The sequence below is a fragment of the Podarcis pityusensis genome (genome assembly GCF_964106645.2).
Source record: "Podarcis pityusensis genome assembly, chromosome: 16".
In the NCBI taxonomy this organism is placed as follows: Eukaryota; Metazoa; Chordata; class Lepidosauria; order Squamata; family Lacertidae; genus Podarcis; species Podarcis pityusensis.
Window position 1 is genome coordinate 11,852,931 of NC_138041.1, and position 21,240 is coordinate 11,874,170.

The window sequence follows — 21,240 nt, forward strand, 5'->3', positions numbered from 1 at the left end:
TGGCATTCCACAGACAGATTACAGGGGCCACAACCAAAAAGGCCCCTTTCCATTGTCTCCACCCTCCAGCAGCTAAATTTGCGCCCCCTGCCCACCCATTCCACACTCCAAAGTACCTGGACAGCACTCCCAAGCAACAGCAGCAACAACTTCTTCATCTCCCCAACAGCCTGTGCTGGATCACACCATTGCAGGGAAAAGGGGGAGAAAGTGTTAATGTGATATTTGAAGGCAAATGCACCCCCATGCCTGGTCTACGAGGTCCAAGTTCCAGAGCCAAATTTTATCCCAACTGGGGTTGTGGCTTGCAAGGATTTTTCTCATTTGAAGGAGCACAAAGCTTGAGGGAGGCCTTCTGATGGCATAGGTCGTATTTGGTAAAAAAGGAGATCAGGCAGGATTCCGCAGGAACAACAACAACAATTATTGTTTTTACAGTGGTACCTCAGTTTACAAACTTAATCCGTTCTGGAAGTCTGTTCTTAAACCAAAACCGTTCTTAAACTGAGGTGCGCTTTCTCTAATGAGGCCTCCCACCACCGGTGCGCTTCTTAGACCGAGGTAAAGTTCTCAAATCAAGACACTATTTCCAGTTTTGCGGAGTTTGTAAACCAAATTGTTCTTAAACCGGACTGTTCTTAAACCGAGGTACCACTGTATTTTATTTATATGCCGCACATCTGACTGGGTTGCCCCGGCCACTTTGGGCAGCTCTCAACAAAATATTTCTTTTTTTCTTTTTTTAATAAAAATTTATTAGATTTTCCACAATAATAACAAAAACCACAAAGCAGAATGACACACAAAAACAAAAAAGGAAAAAGGAAATACATCAATGAATGAAAGAAGGAAAAAGGAACAATAAACAGATAAACAATAACAACAAACTTAATTCTTTACAAATCCAACATTTTAAACATCTTGGTTGACTTCCCCTAGTCCCTCCCTTCTGAGTTTCCTTGTAGTTGAAAGTAACAGCTTTCCAATATCATTATTAAACTAAAACAATTTCCAATTATAGTGCATCTTATTCACATTTCTTAATATTCTAAATCCCATTTATTCCCAGCAAAATATTTCTTAAAAAAACACAATAAAAGATCAACTGTTAAAAACTTCCCTGAACAGGAAAGTTCGGATCCATCTGTTTTGGTGGTTTCAGCACCACAATTTTTCTCCCAATAGGCCTACCTGTGAGAGGATCTTGGGCCAGAAGATGTAAATTAGGAGGCAATGAAAGAATCAGTTGTTGCAAATCGTTCTGGGGAAAAGAAGAGAGAAAGAGCATGGAAGGGGAGAATAATAACAGATAATTGAGTGATGTTGTACTTATTCCTCCGCATGGCGTAGAGTAGAGAGTGTTGTAGTGGTTAGAGGGTCAGACGAGGACATGGGAGACCAGGGTTCAAATCCCGACTTGGCCATGAAGCTCACTGGGTGACTTCAGGCCTGTCACTGCCTCTAAGCCTAACCTACCTCGAGGGGTTGTTGTGTCGGTGAAATGGTTGTGGGGTGGGGGGAAGGAGCATGTATGTCAATGTTACGGAAAAATCTAGGTGTGAGGCTGCTCAGTCACCCAGTTTGTTGGGCAAAGCCCGCGGGTCCCTGCAGAATAAAGGAAGGATTCCAGCCACCAACCGGAGCAAATAGCTGTAGACCAAAGTTTATTGCGCAGTAGGTTCAAAGAGGAAATTTGAACCCTGAGGATGGGGTGACAAAGACTTTTAAAACTTTCCCACCATATCCCAGAATACAGTTTGTACAGCATCATTGCTACATCATTGCTACATCACTGACATGTCACAAAAGGGGAGGGATAGACCGGGGTTACACTAGTTTAACCTTGGCAGACATGTCCAGACAAGCCCTTGGTACAAGATTAGCATAGACAAATATGTCTTAAGTACCCACCACCCGAAAGTACAATAGAACTTCCTTTGCATGTCTGGAGCCTGAGGCAAGTCAGGTGATGAGATTTGGCTTCCCTTGGCTAACAATGAGCCCAGAAATTGTCACCTCTGGGAACTTCCTGGAGTCCTTTTTCAAGGGGAAAATAGCTTTGGAATGGAGGAAACTGGCAAAGGGGTTGATTTTATATTATTTTTAAAGCTAGGTAACTTCCCTGAGCTGTCAAGTTGATAGGATACATTCAGGCATGATATTTGTAACATTTAACTTTAAAGATGTGCCCCCCCCCCCCGTAATTTTCGTAACAGTCACCTTGAGCTCCTTGGAGAGAGTGCTGAGAATTGTTAGGAGACACTCCACCCCCTCCTCTTAGAGAGCTACAATTTCCAGAGTGGTTTTAACAGTCAATCCCTCTTCCCAGGGAATTCTGGGAATTGCTAAACACACTGAAGAAATCACAGCTCCCATAGTTCTTTGGGAGAAGCCATGGAATGTTTAAGGTGGTTTCATAGCACTTTAAATGTATGGTGTGAATATGTCCTCAAATTACACCAGTTTAGCCCTGGCTAAAACGGGTTGAAGAACATACAGTGGCATATATCTGGCTCAGCTGGGGTGCAGGATTTACATCAGAGTAGTCCTGGCTGAGCCACAACTCAGTTGTGCTAAATCCATACTCTCTCATCCTGGTGGTTGGTTGGTTTTGCTCTGTTAGTGACCAAACTATATAATGACATAATCCATACACCGAACATGGCTGTTTCTATTAAAATACTATAACAACATACTAGAACAATTATTTTATAAAGCACTGAAACCCCAATCAGCTTCCAGTCTTTTTGTGGCATGGGTTGTGTCAGGAACGTGTGGGGACAGCAGAGCAGAAGCCATGGGTTCAGATCCAATGTGTGTTAAATCCTACTCACCTGGTAGAACCTGCGCAGCCGCTGCAGAAGGCCCTGGAGCATTTGCAAGCTGTGTGCCTCTTCGTTTTGCTCACTCCACGGAGGTTGCGCTCCCCCAGGAATCAGGTCTCTAGGAAAGGTAACCAGGCACATTGGAAGAATGAGTGGAGGGAAATCCTGTCCCCAGCAGCAGAGAAAATATACAATCGTTTTACTGGCCTAGCCAAGTTTAAACAGGGAACAGTTATACAACAGACTGGTTCAGCAAGTTATCTCTCTCCACAATAGATTTTGGGAACTGTAATTCTAATAGGATGATCTGGGGATCTCTAACGTATGGGAAATGTAGTGTACGCCTCACAGGGCTAACCATGGGTTGCAGAATCACAACAGACAGACAGACAGACAGATAGACAGATAGATGAGCAGTAGAAGTGCAGTGGAGTGTGAGAAGAGGTGATTGCAACATTTTGGAAACAGAGCCCGGCGGGTTAGGATTTGTAAATAAAACATTCCAAAGCAGAACATTATGCTGCTTGTTTCATTTGTTATTCTGAACCAAAAGTATTCTCTGCCAGAGGGGAGGTGCAATTCCAGGCTGATGCAGAGGTTTTGGATGCAGTTTGGACTAGCGTACATCTTTGCAAGCAAATTCTCCTGATATAAGGTGTCATTTTCAGCTGTGTGTTCATTTTCACGGACACTTTCCCCAAATAAAGGCATTTTTATAAACGTTGTTATGTCGGGAGAGCTGCAGAGAACATTTTGTATAAGTGGTGAATTTTGAAAGTGGTTGTGTTTCAGTTTTCCTGTTGTTTTCGAAAGAGAATATTTGATAAATTAAAGTTTTGTTTTATTATTATTTAATATGATTTTTTTTTTAATTTTCTGATTTACAATTTCAGATAAGCATTTTACATAGTTGAGATATCATTGAGTTGCCTTCTTCTCTTTCCATGGTTCATTTTACATATATTATATCCCTGCATAGTTGACAAGAATTATGCCAATCAGTTTTCCATTATTACATCCATCAAAACCTATTTACACTGTTGAATTTATCTTAATGCTGTCAGCGTTTTCAGCTGTACATAATTATTTTCCCTATACAATACTGTATTCAATAAACGTTTTCCGCTAAATGAAACTGGAATCAAATCACTTTACACACAGATTATTTTTTGGTAGTGCTTATTTTTCCCGTGTAAAAAGCCAACATCTTAAAGGCACTATAAGCTCTTATCTATTTTTTGAACCAACAATGTTCCCCCCAGAGGGAGGTGCACCGTTCCTGGAGGTACTGCAATACCAGGTCGATGCATGGAGTGGATGGAGCAAGCCCCTATTCCATCTCCCAATTCCAAAAATCCATTTAATATATAGTCCTCAAATAGAGGACATATCAGATATTAAACTGATAAGAACAGATACTACACTTGATCTTAGCCAAAAGGCCGAGAAGCGATACCAAGGGAAACAAAAATTAAGCGGGTCTCCTTTCCCGTTGCCTTTTCAAGTGTCGGTGGGAACCTGCGTGCTGCAAACCTCTCACCGCCGCCTCGGAATCAGCACCGTTTCCAAGTCCACAAAATACACTCGGACAACGTTTCTGCTTTTGTTGTCCAGCTAAGCAGCCTCTTGATGGACAGTTTAACCTTAAAAAAAGTGGATTTTGTCGATCTTGTCAATTTCTCAGCCGTTTGCCTCGTTGCTCTGATGGCCATTGGTGCTAAATCTGCATAAACCCGCCCATTTACCCGCCATGCGCTGCGCCACTGTTAACTCGCTGCGTGCCAGCAGATATCCCAAAAGTTTCCCCTTGATTCTGTTCCCTTGAGAGCATCCTGCAAAAACACAGCTGTACAAAGCTGAACTTTCCTGCTGACATTAATATCCGTGCTCCTTAGCAGAGGATTGTTTGCTGGAAAAATGTTCCCTGCAAAACACTGAAATGCTGAAAAAGAAATTCCTGTTATGCCACAACAGCAGAAAATCTATCTGGTTTCATAGACCCTTTGAAAGGATTGGCCAGTGAAGCCAGATTCTTTTCGTTTACCTGAAAATGTACGGTACTTGCTTCTGCCCCTTCAACTTTTATTTGAGCATGAAATATACAGCTGAATCCTGAATGATTCATACGATCTTTTTTTCTTTTTATTGATTTTCCTTAATTGAATGCATTGGAAATATCTCTATTTGCAAATTAACATGCTTCAAGCACATTGAAAAGAACCACAACTATATTTGAGACTGGGATGGAAGGTTCTGTCAATTTCGGTTCCCCCAGTTTCTCATTTTTTGAATCTTAAATTCAGTTCTCCATGTTTTGCAGAAATTTGCAAATGTTTGGTTTTTTAAAAAAATCCTCAGGAAAATTCATCAGCATTTTGATACAATTTTTTCCTCATTTTGGTTTGCATATTGTTTTGGAGAGTGTAGATTTGATAGATTCAACATTAAATGTGCAGGGAGTCAAATTTCTCTTCCATCCCTAATTAGAGCTTGGCTGGCTGGTCAGTTGGTTGCAACTGTAACAAAAAGGAGGCTTGTGACACGTCAAAGACTCCTGAATTAATTTTGGCATACAGTTGCATGGACATATTACTTCTGAACGTTTAGTTTTTATTATTGTTGTCCATTTATTAATAATATTAAAAGCATCCAAAACAACCTGATGTCTTCAATTTAAAAATAATCTGAGCAGGATTTAATCTGATAATTAGCTTTCATATACAGTTACTGGGTTGCAGGGGATATAAATTCTGGGAGCCACCCAAAAAAAAAAACCAAGAAAAGCAGTAGTGGTGGTTAAATAACTTAAGAAAGCTATTAACTTAATAATACCTAAGCAATTGAAAGAGTGTTTACTTCCCTGGGCAAATTTTCAGTTCATAATAATTTAAGGATTCCCCTTAAGTCCATGAAGCCTGATGTTCTGTACTGTCAGTGGCTATCCAGATGTAGGTTACAAAATGGGGGACCAGACTTTGCTGCTTGCCCCCCCCAACCACTGGTATCCAGTGCCCTGCCGCCTCTGAATAGGAGGTTCCATTTAACTACGCTATGTTTCAACAGTGGGGAATCTGTGGCGTATCAAGTGAAGACATCCTTGCCCCCACCCTGTGAACAACAGTGTGAACAGTCCCGTGTCAATGCAGCTTCAAACACAGTGGGGGGGGATGACCTACTGCTAATATAATATAATATAATATAATATAATATAATATAATATAAATGCATTTGTTCTGATTTGCTTGCAAAGAGGTTACATAGCAATGAGTATTCATTCTGATATCCTGATTTGCTTGCGCACCGTTTGAATGTGCATTAATCCATCCCACAGTGCATCCCCCCCCCCATAAAATATGTTGTTACAGGACATCAGAACATTGTGAATTAAATTGTACAAACCTAAATTTCTCAGTACTGTATCTGCTTTTCATTATTGCTACTATTATGTTTATCTTTCACCTTTCCTCTGAGTTGCTCAAGGTGTCATATATGATTCTCCATCTTTCCATTTTATCCTCACAGCAATATTGGGAGGTAAGTCAGGATAAGAGATAGTGACTGGCCCAAGGTCACCCAGTGGGTAGTTTTAATTCTGGTCTCCCAGTTATTATTACTTTAACCACTGCACCACACTGTCTCTCACTTGAACCCCTCCCAGAAAATACTGACCCTCTGGAGGTGCCCCAGTGATCCGCTCAGTACACTATGACTCACATTATCTCCATGATATGGATGAGGGTGTCCCCACTGACCAGCTTGAGGAAATATTCTTGTGCTCCCTCATGTCTCTTCTTCCTATGGGGAGAAGGGGGCTGGTCAGATCTCAAGTAAGTCAGCGTCTCCAAGGTTCGCACCTGTAAGGAGAAGAGAAATTTGATTCAGTTCATGTTTGTAGGTGAACCTATCTAATCCACACTTTCATACCCTCCAGCATTTCTCTGATGAAAATAGGGATGTCCTAAATAATAATAATAATAATAATAATAATAATAATACCCCATCTGTCTGGGTTGCTGCAGCCACTCTGAGTGGCTTCCAACATATATAAAAACATAATAAAACATTAAAATTGAAAAAACTTCAATATACAGAGCTGCCTTCAGATGTCTTCTAAAGGTTGTATAGTTACTTATCTCCTTGACTTGGATGTCGCATAAGTCCACACCCTCCAGTATTTGTCCGATGAAAATAAGGAAATCCCAAGGAAAAGCGGGACATTCCAGGATCAAATCAGAAACTTCTGTAAATCTGGGACTATCCCTGGAAAATAGGGACACTTGGAGGGTCTGTGATCCGGCTGGAAGGCTTTTCATAAGTTCTTAAGTCCAGTGTCCAGTTCAGCAGAACAAACCGCCAGGCCCCCAAACACTGCTGGGCTGGCTTACCACATTTCAAAGGAAGTGAAGCAATACACATTACCATGTAAATAACCCCAACTTATCAAGTCTACATTTACCTAACTGCAACAAGAAGCTTAATATTTGGTGGGTTCAGTAATAAAGTTTCCCAAAATCTTACCTACCGGTAGTTGGAAACCAGGGTCAAAGTGTTTTCTGCTCGGTATGTGTGTACCATTTATGTGTGTGTGTGTGTGTGCACCTGTATGTACACACACACACACACACAAACAAATAAATAGTCGATCTGCCCAACTTGCCATAAAATTACCCAGCAGACCACCGGTGTCAGGCGATATATTGCCAAAACTCCCGGGCTCAGCATGACTTCAAAACCAGGGATATAAGGCCTTTATTTAGGACAACCCAGAAGAACAACACCCCCTCCTCAAAACCTCCTGCCCCCCCCATAGATGCTCACCCAGGTGACCAGCGGCCCCGAGACAAAATCTTCCAGCATCTCAGTGACATCTCCATCCATGGTGCCACCAAAGGGGCGCCCTCTCCTTGTTGGTTGCGCCTTCTGTAAGCGCTTAAAGCTTACGGTAAACCTCCTTCCGTAATCTTGGGCCGATGAGACTGATCAGTGGGTGGGGGGTGGAGGGAGGGAGGGAAGCAAGAGAGGAAGCCACATAGGATGAAGGGACTGATTTCTTAATTTCCGCCACGCAGGAAGCCGCCAGTGCGAAACATTTCCTCGACGAAAGACTTCCAGTTCTCAGTGCACCAGCCTGAGTGAGGCATTGCAGGCTTGCTTTGCAGGAGAGGGCAACGCTGACTTCATTTCCCGTTCTTGCTGCAGAAAAACCACACTCGAGAGGCGGCGATGGAGGAACGGAGAGGGCAGAAGTCATCTGTCGCCGCCTCAAAGTGGCCCGTCAGGTTTGTGGTCCGAACTGTTGGTTGGTGGAAGAGGCCTGCCTTTCGCACATCCGTTACTGTATGCCAGAATCCTACTAGTGAGCCAGGCTTCGAGGCGATGGGACCATGAGGCAGGAAGTTCCACTGACTCCTGTCCTGACACGTCAAGGGCAAAGACCTTCAGGTTCGAGGGCCAAATGTGGCTTCTCGGGGCTCTCCCCAGACCACATCCCATGGCCGTACCCCTCACTAGCCCTGCTGAGTGTTTTTGCCTGACTGGAATGTGTCATCGAACCCTGATCCTGCCTCTTGCTGGCCTGACTGAGAGAAAGGGGTAGGCGAGTGTGTAGACCACAACTAGCCTGTGGTTCAAAAATGCAATTTTTATATTAATGGCTCCACCCACAACTAGCATGTGGCCCTTAGGGAGTTGCCATGAGGGGAAGGCGGCCCTCGGGTTGAAAAAGATTCCAGCTCCTTGACCACTGTGGCCGCATTCACAATTATACCACTTTATATGGTCATGGCTTCCATCAAAGATTCCCGAGAACTGTGGTTTGTTAAGGGTGCTGAGAGACCCGTATCCCCCCTCACACAGTGCTGCAATTGACAGAATTCCCTGGGAAGAAGGGTTGGCGATTACACCCCTCTGGCAGTTGTAGCTCACCAGACAGGGCATTCCGCAAATGGGGTGCTACTACCAAGAAGGCCCTGTCGCAGGCCAGCGCCAATTGATTGCAATTCCAATTTTGTGATTAGGCACGAGATGAAGCAAAACAGGAAAAATGCATTGGGTGCTGAAAGCAGACTCTTGTCAGGACACGACACAGTCAGGGGCACCAGCTGGCCACGAGAGGAAACTGAATTTGTGGCTAACTGAGTGTGAGAACATTAGCGCCTGAGAAAAATACGAAAGAGGGCTTCATTCACGGGCCTGTTCAGTCTACTCTCTTAAGAGAGACTCAGCTAAAAATAAATCTCTTGTGAGGAAACTTTTTTTTTTTTTTTAGCTTCTGCTTCAGATTGAGTTAGTGACACATTGGGGAAACTATGAACCCATCGCTAGTTTCAGAAGGGCTGGAAAAGCATCATGGACGTGGAAAAAGTGGTGCCTTTTGTTCCTGTGGCAGCAAAATAGCTTCCACTCATACATACATGATCAGAGGATGACAACCCAGTGCCCACAGGTGCCTGGGTGCCCACCAGCAGCTATGGCACCTGCGAAAAGTCCCAGTGAATACCTCCCCTCAGAAATCCACAGGGGCCAAAATTAGGGGCATGCTTGTCCCATTTTGGTTCCTGTCTTTTACTGCTTTTACATGCAGCAGCCATTTTGTGCAATTACCATCAACTTATTAATCACCTCCTGAACAACTGCCTTGAGGTGATTTATATATACAGTGGTACCTCGGTTTAAGAACAGCCCTGTTTACGAACTATTCTGTTTGCGAACTCCGCAAAACTGGAAGTAGTGTCCCAGTTTGTGAACTTTACCTTGGTCTAAGAACGGAAGCCGAACAGTGGAAGGGCACTGGCGGTGGGAGGCCTCATTAGGGAAAGCGCGCCTTGGTTTAAGAACGGTTTCGGTTTAAGAATGGACTTCCAGAACGGATTAAGTTTGTAAACTGAGGTACCACTGTAAATGCATTTATTATTATTAATTATTATTATTATTATTATTATTATTATTATTATTATTTACTGTCCATCTGACTGGGTTTCCCCAGCCACCATACCTTTACTCTATCTGCTGATGGATGGCCACACCGACTCGGCCCCGGACACCCTGACCAGATGCTTGGAAGATGTGGCTAGATGGTTTCATGGGAGCCGATTGAAACTAAATCCTTTGAAGACAGAGGTCCTCTGGCTGTTTTGGGATGGTATGGGGATGAGGGACCAACTCCCTTCTCTTGCGGGGGCCCAATTAGAGCCAGTGCCTTCCGTTAAGAGTTTGGGTGTAATCCTTGATGCCTCCCTTTCCATGGAGCCGCAGGGGTTAGGGTTAGAGGCTCCTCACGGGGTCCCTGCCATGGGAGCATATTCACCCAGTCCTTTACCAGTTGCACTGGCTCCTGGTGGAGAATCGGGTCAGGTTTAAGGTGCTGGTTTTGACCTTTAAAGCCCTTTGTGTCTTAGGGCCCTTGTATTTTACGGGACCGCCTCTCCTGGTATGCCCCACAGAGGACCTGAAGGTCCATGAATAATCATAGTTTAGCGGTCCCAGGCCCTAAGGAAGTCAGATTATCCTCCACCAGGGCCAGGGCCTTCTCAGTGGTGGAATGCTCTGCCCCAGGAGACCAGGGCCCGGCAGGATTTAATTTCCTTCCACAGGCCTGTAAGACAGAGCTATTCTGCCTGGCTTTCAATTTGAACTTAGCCTGATCTTTTATTCCACTTCCTTCCTTCCCCTTCCCCTTTTTATGAAGATTACCCGCTCTGGGATCCCACAGCTAATTTTCCCCTAGTCTCCTCGCTGGCCCAAATAGGACTAATTTAGCCAGCTAGCCCTGCTGTGAATAGTAGCTCTCTTGAGTGGTCTCTTCACAACTCCTAACATGCTTAACAAACCTACAGTTCCCAGGATTCTTTGGGTGAAACTGTGACTGTTTAGAGGCTTTCCCCCAGCTGGATAAATAAGTCTTTTCCACAAGCATCCACCTCTGCTAGGGTTTTAGTGTTGCTTTAAATGGTTGTGGGTTTTTTGTTTTTTTTCCCATTTTTAACTGGTTTAAATTATGTGTAAATTACCTTGAGACGGTGCTTTAGAAGACGATTAATAATTCAACGGTAACAACAGGAACAGAAACAATAATAGCAGCAATAAGCAACTGAATGCCATCTTGGCATGGGCGCACCCTCAGTTAACAGAAAACCACAATAGAGAAATCCAGTATAATTTTTATTTCAGGCAATAGTGTCCAAGATAACGGAGTCAAGACAGAGAAGAGATTCAAAGCAGCTACATACATATCCCTGCCCTTGTAAAGGCCAAATCTTAGAAGCTGTGAGGGGGAAATAAATCAGCCCACCATCCCTTCTGCATAGTAAGAACCAGGTGAGGGTGGGTGCTTTTGTGCGTCTCTTGCTGTCAGGGTTTAGGAGACGGTTAACAGCCGCGGTGTCCCAGGTCTCAGAGCTGAGATAGGATGTTGCTGGCCAAACTGCAGGTGAGGCCTGTGCCATCCTCTTCTATGTTGAGGGCCTTCACCACACCATCTTCGACTACCAAAGAGAACCTGTAGGGGGAGACAGAGATGGAAGAGACACACGGCTCAGGACAAGCAAAAGTTTAGATTTTTTACATTTGGATGGTGACTTAAGAAGGCCCCATCTGCACTTATACGTTTAAAGCAGTGTCAGGCCACTTTAAAACAGCCATGGCTTCCCCCAAAGAACCCTGCCAACTGTAGTTTGTCAAAGGAGCTGGGGCCCCTGTTCCCCTCAGAGAGCTACAGTTTCCCAAGCAGGCCCAAAAACGATGCAGGAAATGAACCTCCCTAATATCAAAGAGCAGGGAGTTCCAAAGTGTAGGCGCTTCAACTCCAAAACTTAGTGCTTTCAAAAACAGGGCAGAGCTGCAACCACCTGAGCAGTTCTAACAGCCAAACTCTCCAGAGTGGATATGTCAGTTTTGGTGTTCTCAGTTTCTCATTTTTCCAGTCATTTTAAATTCAGGTTTCACATTTCTGAGGCAATTTGCTATATATATTTTTAAACCTGATTAAAGTTCTTCAGTGTTTTAGTGCTAATTTTATCCCGAGAAACAGCATTTTTTTATACAGTTTTGACTAAGCTACACATTTTTTGCAAGCAATTTCTGCACATTTTTTTTAAAAAAAAGAGATTGGATGGCAATCTATCAGGGATTCTTTAGCTGTGATTCCTGCATGGGAGGGGGGTTGGACTAGATGATTCTTAAACAGTCCATTCCAATGCTACCATTCTATGATTCTATTAATGTATTCAATTATGCACATTTCCCCCCAATGTGCACATTTTTGTAAACATATTTTGGCTGGAGAACTGTGTCACAAAATTGAGATGCATGCAGATTTCAAAGCAGGGCTGTGTTTTGGTTCTCAATTCTCATACTGTTTTGGAAAGCGGGGATTTGCTTTGGCTTTAAACGTAACTGAAATGAATTTCTTTCCATCCCCAAGGGAAGATGTGCAGCAGTTTGGAGAGAAGGGAAGAGGCTGGCTCTTTGTTCTTTTGCTCTTCTGCCACCCAGGTCTTAAAATTCTGCCTCTCCTACCCCCAGTTCCCCTTACCGTTTGGATCGCTGGGTCCCAAAAAGTTCCCGGAGTGGCTCTTTGTCCAGCAACAGGTTTGTGGCCTGTGTGAAAGGGGAAACAATTGGGTGGGAACTTAGAGGAGAGCAAGAAGGGAGACGCATACTGGCCCTGTTATAAAAAAACAAAAACCTGACACCTAGGGGTCCATGTTTTGCAGGCATCACTAAATACTGCCACTCTCAGCTGTCAAATGGACTCCCGTTTCCTGGAATGACTCTGGCCTATTTTCCCTCGTTACTCCTTATTGCCAGGATCTGCTTCCCGAACACCTCCAGTTGACCCCCCCCCCAAAAAAACCACATGTTTTTCTCAGGAGCCTTTGGATCTTTCCATTAGCCACTAGGTGGAGGAACCTCAGATCAAGGGGTCTATTGTGGTTCTCCAGACCTCTTGTTCTGATCCTCAGGACTCTCCTCCAGGTAACACCCCCTCACTGGTCCCGATTTGCACCCTCTCCTTGAGTGTTTTTGGTTTGGCTGGAATGTGTCACTGAAATATCCAATTACGATTCTCGCTTGGCTGGATGGAGGATGTAAACTAACCTAGTTACAATTTACAATTGTTGCTCTTCCCCCAGCCAGCACTGGCATGTGGCCCCTGGATGGTTGCTTAAAAGGGATTGTGGCCCTCAGGTTGAAAAACGTCCCTAGCTCCCTCCTGGCCCCACATGATACTTTATTGCAGTCTTGTGCAACTGGGTTCCCTTCAGATGTCACTAGACTCTTGTCTCCCATCAGCCTCAGTTGCCTGGGGCAGAGTAAGGAGGGTGGTAAAGATGGCGCAGCTGAGTTGCATAGGCGAGGGGTCTTTCTGAGCCTCCGGGGCACTTGGCCAGTACCTGGCCTTACTGAGCAACTGCTGGCACCAGGCCTGCTTCCTGCTCATGCCTTCACCTCCTAACTTGCTCTGTTGTTTCTCCATGTTGATTGTAGACAGTGGTCCCTTAGGGGTGGAGTCCTAGCACACCTGTTCTTTCTGAAGTGGCTATGGACATAGGACCAATCTATGCAGATAAATAAATAAACCACTTTTAAGTGTCAAACTGACAGCAGTATGGAGGTATATGAAGTGGCTCTCTGGGGTCTCAAGACAGAGAGAGGGTCTTCTCCAGCTGTGCTGCTCAGGATCCTTCAACCCAGAGATCCTAGATGTGTGTTTCAGGGCAGCAAGGAGGACAGAAAGCCTACATTGATACTCCGCAACAGGGGCTCTTGAGGACATTTCATCAAACCATGCCCTCCTCTCCATCAGCAGGGAGTGCGCAGTGTTGAAGCAGACACCTCCAACCCCACCCCCCACAGGCCAACTTTGATAGGTCAGCTGAAGAGCCTATCAGTCACCTGATGTCAACATGACATCAGATGATTGTCCGGTGAGTGGCCCCCTGCCCACCAGTAAAGTTGACTTGTGGGGGTGGGGGACAAAGAGTTGGAATAAGGTTTCCCCAGCCCTGCCCTACGACAAGAAATTTCAGTACCTTCCCAAATGCTCCTGTGGGATCAGCCAACATCCGGACCTGAGGAGAGAAAGCAAAACACAAACATTTAAGGGGACCACTGCTATTCAAATAGGCAGAATCGCTGCAGGCTGAGCAGTGACGTCCAAGAAGCGCAAACCTTTAAAATAAATTTGTTACAAACCCTGCAAAAACACCAAAGTTTAATGACTGCGGCCATTCGGATGAGAGGATTTCAGTTTCTTTCGTTTCCCCAATCTCAAATTCAGTTCTCCACATTTTCACATCTGTTTTGAGATTTTTAAAATTTAAGTTATCATTAAAATGCACCGGCACATTAATTTCTCCTAATACATATGTCCCTTTGTATTCAGATTTGTCCAACATACACATGTCCACAAAGTATATTTCCCCTAATATTATGCTTTCCTTATGTTATTTTCACTATTGGATGCAGACTCTTCTGATTCCGTCTGGGGCAGAATTCCCCTTTGCTCCCCTTGCAAACAAAACAACGGGGAGGGGATGCCTGAACTGTACCGTGGTACCTCGGGTTAAGAACTTAATTTGTTCTGGAGGTCCGTTCTTAAGCTGAAACTGTTTTTAACCTGAGGTACCACTTTAGCTAATGGGGCCTCCAGCTGCCTTCACACAATTTCTGTTCTCATTCTGAAGCAAATTCTTAACCCAAGGTATTATTTCTGGGTTAGCGGAGTCTGTAACCTGAAGTGTCTGTAACCTGAAGTGTCTGTAACCCGAGGTACCACTGTATTTTTAACACTGACTGGCAGCGGCTTTCCACCTTTTTAAGCAGGAGTCTCTCCCTGAGCCCTGCCTGGAGATGCTGGGGACTGAACCTGGGATGTTCTGCTTGCAGTGCAGCTATGCTCTGCCACAGATCTACAGCCTTTCTCCTTTACGCAAGACCAGAACAGAAGGACTTTGGTCAGATCCTGCAAGTCAGTTCCTTGAAAAGGAACGCTCTCTGTTGCAAGCCAGCTGTTGCATAACAAACGAAACAGCCGTTCCCAGAGTTACACAAGCAAGTCTTGCCTGTGCAATGCGCCTGGAGGACAGAGCAGAAAGCACTTCTAGGAGAGAGGCATGTGCTGCTTTGCTGAAGCCAGGATCGCGGTGTCTTTCCACCCCCTCCAGACAGCCTCTCCCAGCCACCCTCCCACTTCTACCATGCTCATTAAACAAATACACCTAATGCCAAATTGAGGGGAAAATAAGCTTTTTTAAAAGAGAGAGAGAGAGAGAGAGAGAGAGAGAGAGAGAGAGAGAGAGAGAAATGAAGAGAAAGCTCTCTGTGTATCTGTCTGGGCCTGTCAGCCAGCATTTCCCCTAAATTTCAGATAGCCGAGGGTGAATACAGAAAGCAGCTCTGACTTTCTCTCTCTTTTTTTGCAGCCTAAGGCCATAGCTTAGTAGTGGAACACCTGCTTTGCATGCAGAAGGTCCCAAGTTCAATCACCCATGGAATCTCCAGATTAAGCTGGAAGAAACTTCCTGGAGAGTCACTGCCAGTCAGTATGGATGGTGTATTTTTGTGAACCAATTAAATCTTTGTGTGTTTTTTTTTTTTTTTAATTGAGCGGTATATAAATTTTGTTAAACAATAGATACAGCAATACTGAGTTAGATAGACTCAGCCGAAGGCAGATTCCTGTGTTCATTTAAACCCTGCTTGCCATTCTTTTACAAAACCAGTGACATTTATTAATACAACAACAAAAGGAAACTATTATTATGTAGGTGACTCCCTGCTTGAGGAATGCTCTCCCTGGGGAAGATTGCCTGCTGCTGTCATCACATAGCTTTAGGAGCCAGACAAGAATATTTCTTTTCTGGTAGGCCTTGGCCTTTGGCTCTAAATAATCTTAAAAAGCAGAGACATCACCTTGCCAACAAAGGTCCATATAGTTAAAGCCATGGTTTTCCCACTAGCGATGTATGGAAGTGAGAGCTGGACCATAAAGAAGGCTGATCGCCAAAGAATTGATGCTTTTGAATTCTGGTGCTGGAGGAGACTCTTGAGAGTCCCATGGACTGCAAGAAGATCAAACCTCTCCATTCTGAAGGAAATCAGCCCTGAGTGCTCACTGGAAGGACAGATCGTGAAGCTGAGGCTCCAATACTTTGGCCACCTCATGAGAAGAGAATACTCCCTGGAAAAGATGGGAAAGATGGAGGGCACAAGGAGGAGGGGACGACAGAGGACGAGATGGTTGGACAGTGTTCTCGAAGCTACCAGCATTAGTTTGATCAAACTGCGGGAGGCAGTGGAAGACAGGAGTGCCTGGCGTGCTCTGGTCCATGGGGTCATGAAGAGGCGGACACAACTAAACGACTAAACAACAACAATAAATCTGTGGCCTGTGTTCTAAGAAATGGTACACAAGTTCAATTCCCCCACCTCTGCCCTCGCTGGCCCTTTCCCCTTGGGTGTCTTTTGTTTGTTTTTGTTTTTTTAGATTGTAAGCCTGAGGGCAGGGGGCATCTTGTTTTAATCGATTGTACATAAGCCACTCTGAAGAATATACAAAGAGACCTTGGACAGGCCAATGGTCTGTGCAGTCCAGAACTCTGTCCTCGCAGTGGAGACCCCAATGGGAAGCCTGCAAGCAATGGCAATTCTCCCCCCTTGCAATTCCCAGTAGCGAGTATTCAGAGGCAGACTGCCTCTGACAGTGCAGTGAGAACAGCCACCTTGGCTAGTAGCTACCGGTAGCCTTCTACTCCAGGAATTTGCCTAATCCAAGTTGATGGCTGTTACTCCGTCTCATGGTTCCTGCCATATGTTTTTTTAAAAAACTTTCCAGATTAGTTTGCAGCAATCCACCTCCCTCTGCTACTACAAGAATAGGAAGGATTCCCTCTGGCCCTGTTAACTTTTTATCCTCCTCTCCCTTCCGCTATCTAAATTCATTAACATACCTGGATTCTGAAGAGGTGATTTGCTTAACGAGGAACCTTTGCCTATCTGGAGACACAAGCAGGGCCTGGGAGAATCACGGAAGCAGCAGAGAGCATTTTCTGTCCCCTTTCTAGTTCTAGTGGGATTGAGAGAGCAGGGGACGAGAGCCAAGCATTTAATTCACTACCGATCCTTTCCCTGCACAAAGAGCCTTTAAAACTTGAAATGGCTGGAGGACTCATATAAATTCCCCCAGCCTCCAGCTACTAACTGGGAGCAGATAGGAAGCTGTGATTGGTCCCTGTAGCTCAATATTATAAATTGTTGTACTCTACTGGGTCATTTGGGTGAAGGGCAGACTAATGCTACTACTAATAATAATGGTAATAATATTTTTTAAATTTATATGCAGTTTATATGCCAAAATGGTAAACACATTGACTGGCAGTGGCTCTCCAGGATTTCAGACCGGGAGTCTCACCCAGTGCTACCTGGAGGTGCCATATATGAAGTCCGAGGTGTGTATGTGTGTGGGGGAGGGAGCAAGAGAGAGATGGAGACAATAAGGACTAGAAACTTGGCTGTTTTAAAAAATGTGACTCTCCCATTACCTTTCCCTCGGCTTTGTGAGCCTTTCCCCACTCGCTCATGACGAAGACGTCGTTGACAGACAAGCAGGCGATGACCTCCACTCCTTTGCCCTTCAGCTGTCCTGCCTTCTCCACGTAGCCTGGGAGGTGAGTCTGTGTCAGGGTGTGGGTGCAACAGGGAAGAACAAACTATCAGAGACTTTCATGGGGTAGCACATAAAGGGAACAGGGGAATAAGAATAGCAGAAAGCAGCACCAGGGATGGGGAGCCTGCATCTTTTCAGATATTGTTGGATTACAACATCTTTCCTGATGGTTGGCCATGCTGCCTAGGTCTGATGGGAGTTGGGAGTCTACTCATCTGGAGCCTGCATGTTCCCCATCCCTGATGTAGGTCTTCAGGGCAGAAGTTCCTAGGCTGAGAACACACCATTCTTACGAGACCCCACTTCCAATTCTTAGCCAGAGCCAGGCCTGCTTCCCAACCGTGGTTCTGGAGGGTCATATCTGACCACAATGACAGCATTGGTTTGAATGCTAAGATTTTTTACTTAATTCTTTTTTTTAAAAACCATCCTTCATCCAGAAGGCCCCAGGGCTGTTTACAAAAGATTTATTGTCGTTCTAGCTTTCCTACAGCTCTTGCCAATGTACCATCAAGTTTGGATTCAAAGACTGGGACGGGTGAGGCCCCAAATATACCAGGCCAGGCATGCCGGTTAATGGAATTCTCAACAGATAAAAGACTTGACATGGAAGATCAGCGCCAAGTATCCTGGGCACCTTATGCTACATGATAGGGAGAGGGCAGAAGAATCAGACTAAACGCTAACTTTTGTTATTGTATTTCATTTGTTTGTTTTTCTTACCGTTATTGTCATTCTGGGGATTTCGTTCATATTTTTTTTGTTATTTATGATCTGCAGCCTTAATAAAGGTGTATTAATTTTTATTTGCAGAATTAATAAAGAATAATTAAAGAAAAAGATTGGGACTGGGCTGGAAGGGTGTCTGGGGAAATGGACACACCCAGGTCTTACTCACTTTTGAACAACCTGGAGTGAACGCACCAGGCACCCCAAACAAGATCCCCTTCTTGCCTGTGAAGAGGCTCGCCACATTCACCTTGTTGCCAGGGTCACCCTCATAGACCTCCACGCTGGGCAACTTGTCTCCAACCTGTCAGAGAGAGGAAAGAGCAGTAAAGACCTACACTGGCTCCCAGTACATTTCCGAGCACAATTCAAAGTGTTGGTGCTGACCTTTAAAACCCTGAACGGCCTCGGTCCAGTATACCTGAAGGAGTGTCTCCACCTCCATCGTTCTGCCCGGACACTGAGGTCCAGCGCTATGGGCCTTCTGGTGGTTCCCTCTCTACGAGAAGCCAAGTTACAGGGAACCAGGCAGAGGGCCTTCTCGGTAGTGGCACCCGCCCTGTGGAACGCCCTCCCACCAGATGTCAAAGAGAAAAATAACTACCAAACTTTTAGAAGACATCTGAAGGCAGCCCTGTTTAGGGAAGCTTTTAATGTTTAATAGGTTATTGTATTTTAGTGTTTTGTTGGAAGCCGCCCAGAGTGGTTGGGGAAACCCAGGCAGATGGGCGGGGTATAAATAATAAATTATTATTATTATAAAGCACACAGGACTCGCAGTCCTCTTAATTCAGGAGGAGGGGAAACCTTTCTCATCCCGAGGGCCACATTCCCTTGTTGGCAACCTTCTGAGGGCCACAAGTAACCCAAACCCTGATCCAGGGGAAAGAGGACACAAAGCTGCAACTTAGTGGGGGAGCATCTGCTTTGAATGCAGAAGGTTTCAGGTTCAATTCCCAGCATCTCCAGGTCAGGCTGGTGATGTCCCCCCTTCCTGAAACTCTGGAGAGCTTCTGCCAGTCAGTGTAGACAAAACCCAAAGGTCTGACTTGGTATAAGGTGGCTTCCTATGTTCCTATTTTGCTCTGGTGGTGGGGACTCCAAGGTATTCAGGCCTAACGGATGTGGGTTTCCCTGCAGTTCCATAACCCTAAACGTATGTGGTAAAGCACATGTGCTAAGGATCAAGGTTTGGTATTCAAATGGCGCAGCCAAGGGAAGGTTAGAGGGATCGCAGGTAAAACGTCTCTTCAGCCTTTCTCACCTTTGAAGGACTACAATTCCCATCATTCCTGACCATTATTGCATAACCTAGAGGTTGTGTTCTATGGGGCTAGGTGCTTTCCCACTGCCCTTCTCCCCCCCAAAGCTAGGTCCTAGAAAGTCATGTCCCATTTTTATCTGATGGAACCCTAGGAAACCTCTGCTACAGGCACAGCAGAAACATGTAAACCTTTAAGAAATTGAATTTGACTGGCTTAAGTGTGGGCTTAACGTCTGGAGTGCTCTTTCCCACTGCATTCCTTGGTTAGACATTCACTCTTGTACTGGGCGGGGCAGCCCCACAGATCAAGGGCGGCTGCCTTTCTACAGGGTCAGGGATGCACCCAATTTCCCTGAGGCTGGGGTGTCTCTTTCCCATTAGGGCTTGTTATTGCAGAGACCAAGGACTAGTGATCTCAGGAACCATCTGTCCTCAGTGAAGCTGTTCTTCTGCATGGGGGTGAGTGGGCTTGCTCTATGGGGCTTGAGGAGGTACTCTTTTCTAAAGGTTTTCGATAGCATAGACTCCAGAGCTGGTGGGCTACAGGGAGCTGTGAGGCAGCCTGTTCCCTCCCCGCAGTAAACAGATACCAGACTACTATGAGGTTGGAGGTTTTTTTCTTTTTGCAATGGGCCTTCCAGTGCTAGCGTTCTATAGGACGGAGGAGTGTCCTATGGGGCTGCATGGGAGCAGGGTTTACTACACAGGTGTGGGGCGGGGGCTACTTTTCTCTAAATGCTTTCTACTGCATAGGCCCCAGAACTGATGCACTGTGGGGAGCTGTGAAACAGCCTATACAGTACTCACTGGGGCTGTTCGTTTGCAGGAGAGGGATAGGCTTTCTATTGCACGGATCCCCAGATGGAATTCTATGGGGCTGGGGCTGTTCTTTTGCAATGGGGCTTCCAAAGCTGGCCCGTCCTCTGTGTCTGTGGGGCTGTCCTTGTCCATTGCGGGAGGAGGGCATATTCTGCACAGACCCTGGGCAGATGCCCTATAGGGCTGCTTGGGTTGCCTGGCTTCTATGGGGCTGGAAGGGGGCGCTCTTTTGCAAGGGGCTCTGGAGAAGAGGGTCTTTTCTCTCTCTCCGCAGACTCCCCTCTCCTAGGACTCACCTTGAGGGCCGCCATGGCTGGTGCTCCGGTTGCAAAGGCCCGCTGAACGATCCCTGCTGCCGACCAACCCTTTCCAAGAGGGGAGCCTGAACTTGCTCCCCAGCGGCGACTCAGCCAGCCCAGCACCTCCGCCCCTTTCCACCTCGTTGCCATGGAAATCGCGGGAGTGACAGCTGCCACGGCAACCCCGGCCCTTTGAAGTCCTCCTCCTCCAAGTCGTGCAGGCGCAAAGCACCCAGGCCCGCTTTTTAATTCCACCGCAAGGGGGGCTAGTGGGGAAATTTGCATGCACCTCATTTGCATGCTTCGGAATTATCACGATCGGCTCGGCCAGATTGTCCCAGTTCTACGACCGTGATCGCCAAAGAAGACTCAGAAATAATTTCAGTGGCACTTACTCACAGGTAGGCGTGCAGCCTACTTTTGCAGGATATGAACATCTGGGCATTTATTTCCTAAATATGTACGTCCTATTGAACACCGTGGGAAATTTGCTCTCGAGGAAGCACGCGTAGCCTCAGCAGGCAACACTCTCGTATGCTGATCACCCGGGATTAAACCTCATGAAGTTCAGGAGGACCTACTGTACTCCTGAGTTAATGTGGCACAAGCATGGGCTGCAACAGGTTGCAGTCTTTA

At 45.6% G+C, this 21,240-nt stretch overlaps 2 protein-coding genes and 1 long non-coding RNA gene across 7 annotated transcripts in view; 1 reads left to right on the forward strand and 2 right to left on the reverse strand.

Annotated features, from left to right (window-relative positions):
• CCDC88B (coiled-coil domain containing 88B) overlaps window positions 1–7,775 on the reverse strand; it is a 32,088-nt gene extending 24,313 nt beyond the window's left edge. For 2 of the 5 annotated variants that reach the window (XM_080984496.1, XM_080984495.1), the window contains exons 1-5: window positions 7,644–7,775; window positions 6,540–6,679; window positions 2,835–2,943; window positions 1,192–1,261; window positions 117–175 (exon numbers count right to left, since the gene is read on the reverse strand). In XM_080984496.1, coding sequence (XP_080840622.1) covers window positions 117–175; window positions 1,192–1,261; window positions 2,835–2,943; window positions 6,540–6,679; window positions 7,644–7,703 — 438 coding nt within the window. In that variant the 5' untranslated portion in view covers window positions 7,704–7,775. Of the gene's footprint in view, window positions 1–116; window positions 176–1,191; window positions 1,262–1,638; window positions 1,813–2,834; window positions 2,944–3,183; window positions 3,202–6,539; window positions 6,680–7,643 lie in introns of those variants that run through there. The other 3 variants (XM_080984497.1, XM_080984498.1, XM_080984499.1) reach the window with 3 other exon arrangements.
• Window positions 7,776–10,972: 3,197 nt separating this feature from the next.
• On the reverse strand, window positions 10,973–20,851 carry PRDX5 (peroxiredoxin 5). Its single transcript, XM_080984859.1, has 6 exons — window positions 20,602–20,851; window positions 18,392–18,526; window positions 17,369–17,500; window positions 13,859–13,897; window positions 12,358–12,422; window positions 10,973–11,322 (listed from the first exon to the last, which is right to left on the reverse strand). Exons 1-6 carry the CDS (start codon window positions 20,752–20,754, stop codon window positions 11,217–11,219), a joined length of 630 nt encoding a protein of 209 aa, XP_080840985.1. The 5' UTR covers window positions 20,755–20,851; the 3' UTR covers window positions 10,973–11,216.
• Window positions 15,118–18,299, forward strand: LOC308465179. The gene is made up of 2 exons (XR_013980323.1): window positions 15,118–17,275; window positions 17,976–18,299. It is a non-coding gene; the product is annotated as an uncharacterized lncRNA (long non-coding RNA).
• Window positions 20,852–21,240: the final 389 nt, after the last annotated feature.

What these genes read in the sequence shown, in the direction of transcription:
- PRDX5 (XM_080984859.1), bottom strand. Translation starts at nt 20,754, where the DNA reads ATGGCAACGAGGTGGAAAGGGGCGGAGGTGCTGGGCTGGCTGAGTCGC. An exon ending in CAGCCATGGCGGCCCTCAAG is followed by an intron (nt 18,527 to 20,601) that starts GTGAGTCCTAGG and finishes TCTCTCTGACAG; the next exon opens with GTTGGAGACAAGTTGCCCAG. An exon ending in GGGACCCAGCGATCCAAACG is followed by an intron (nt 11,323 to 12,357) that starts GTAAGGGGAACT and finishes CTCCCCCTACAG; the next exon opens with GTTCTCTTTGGTAGTCGAAG.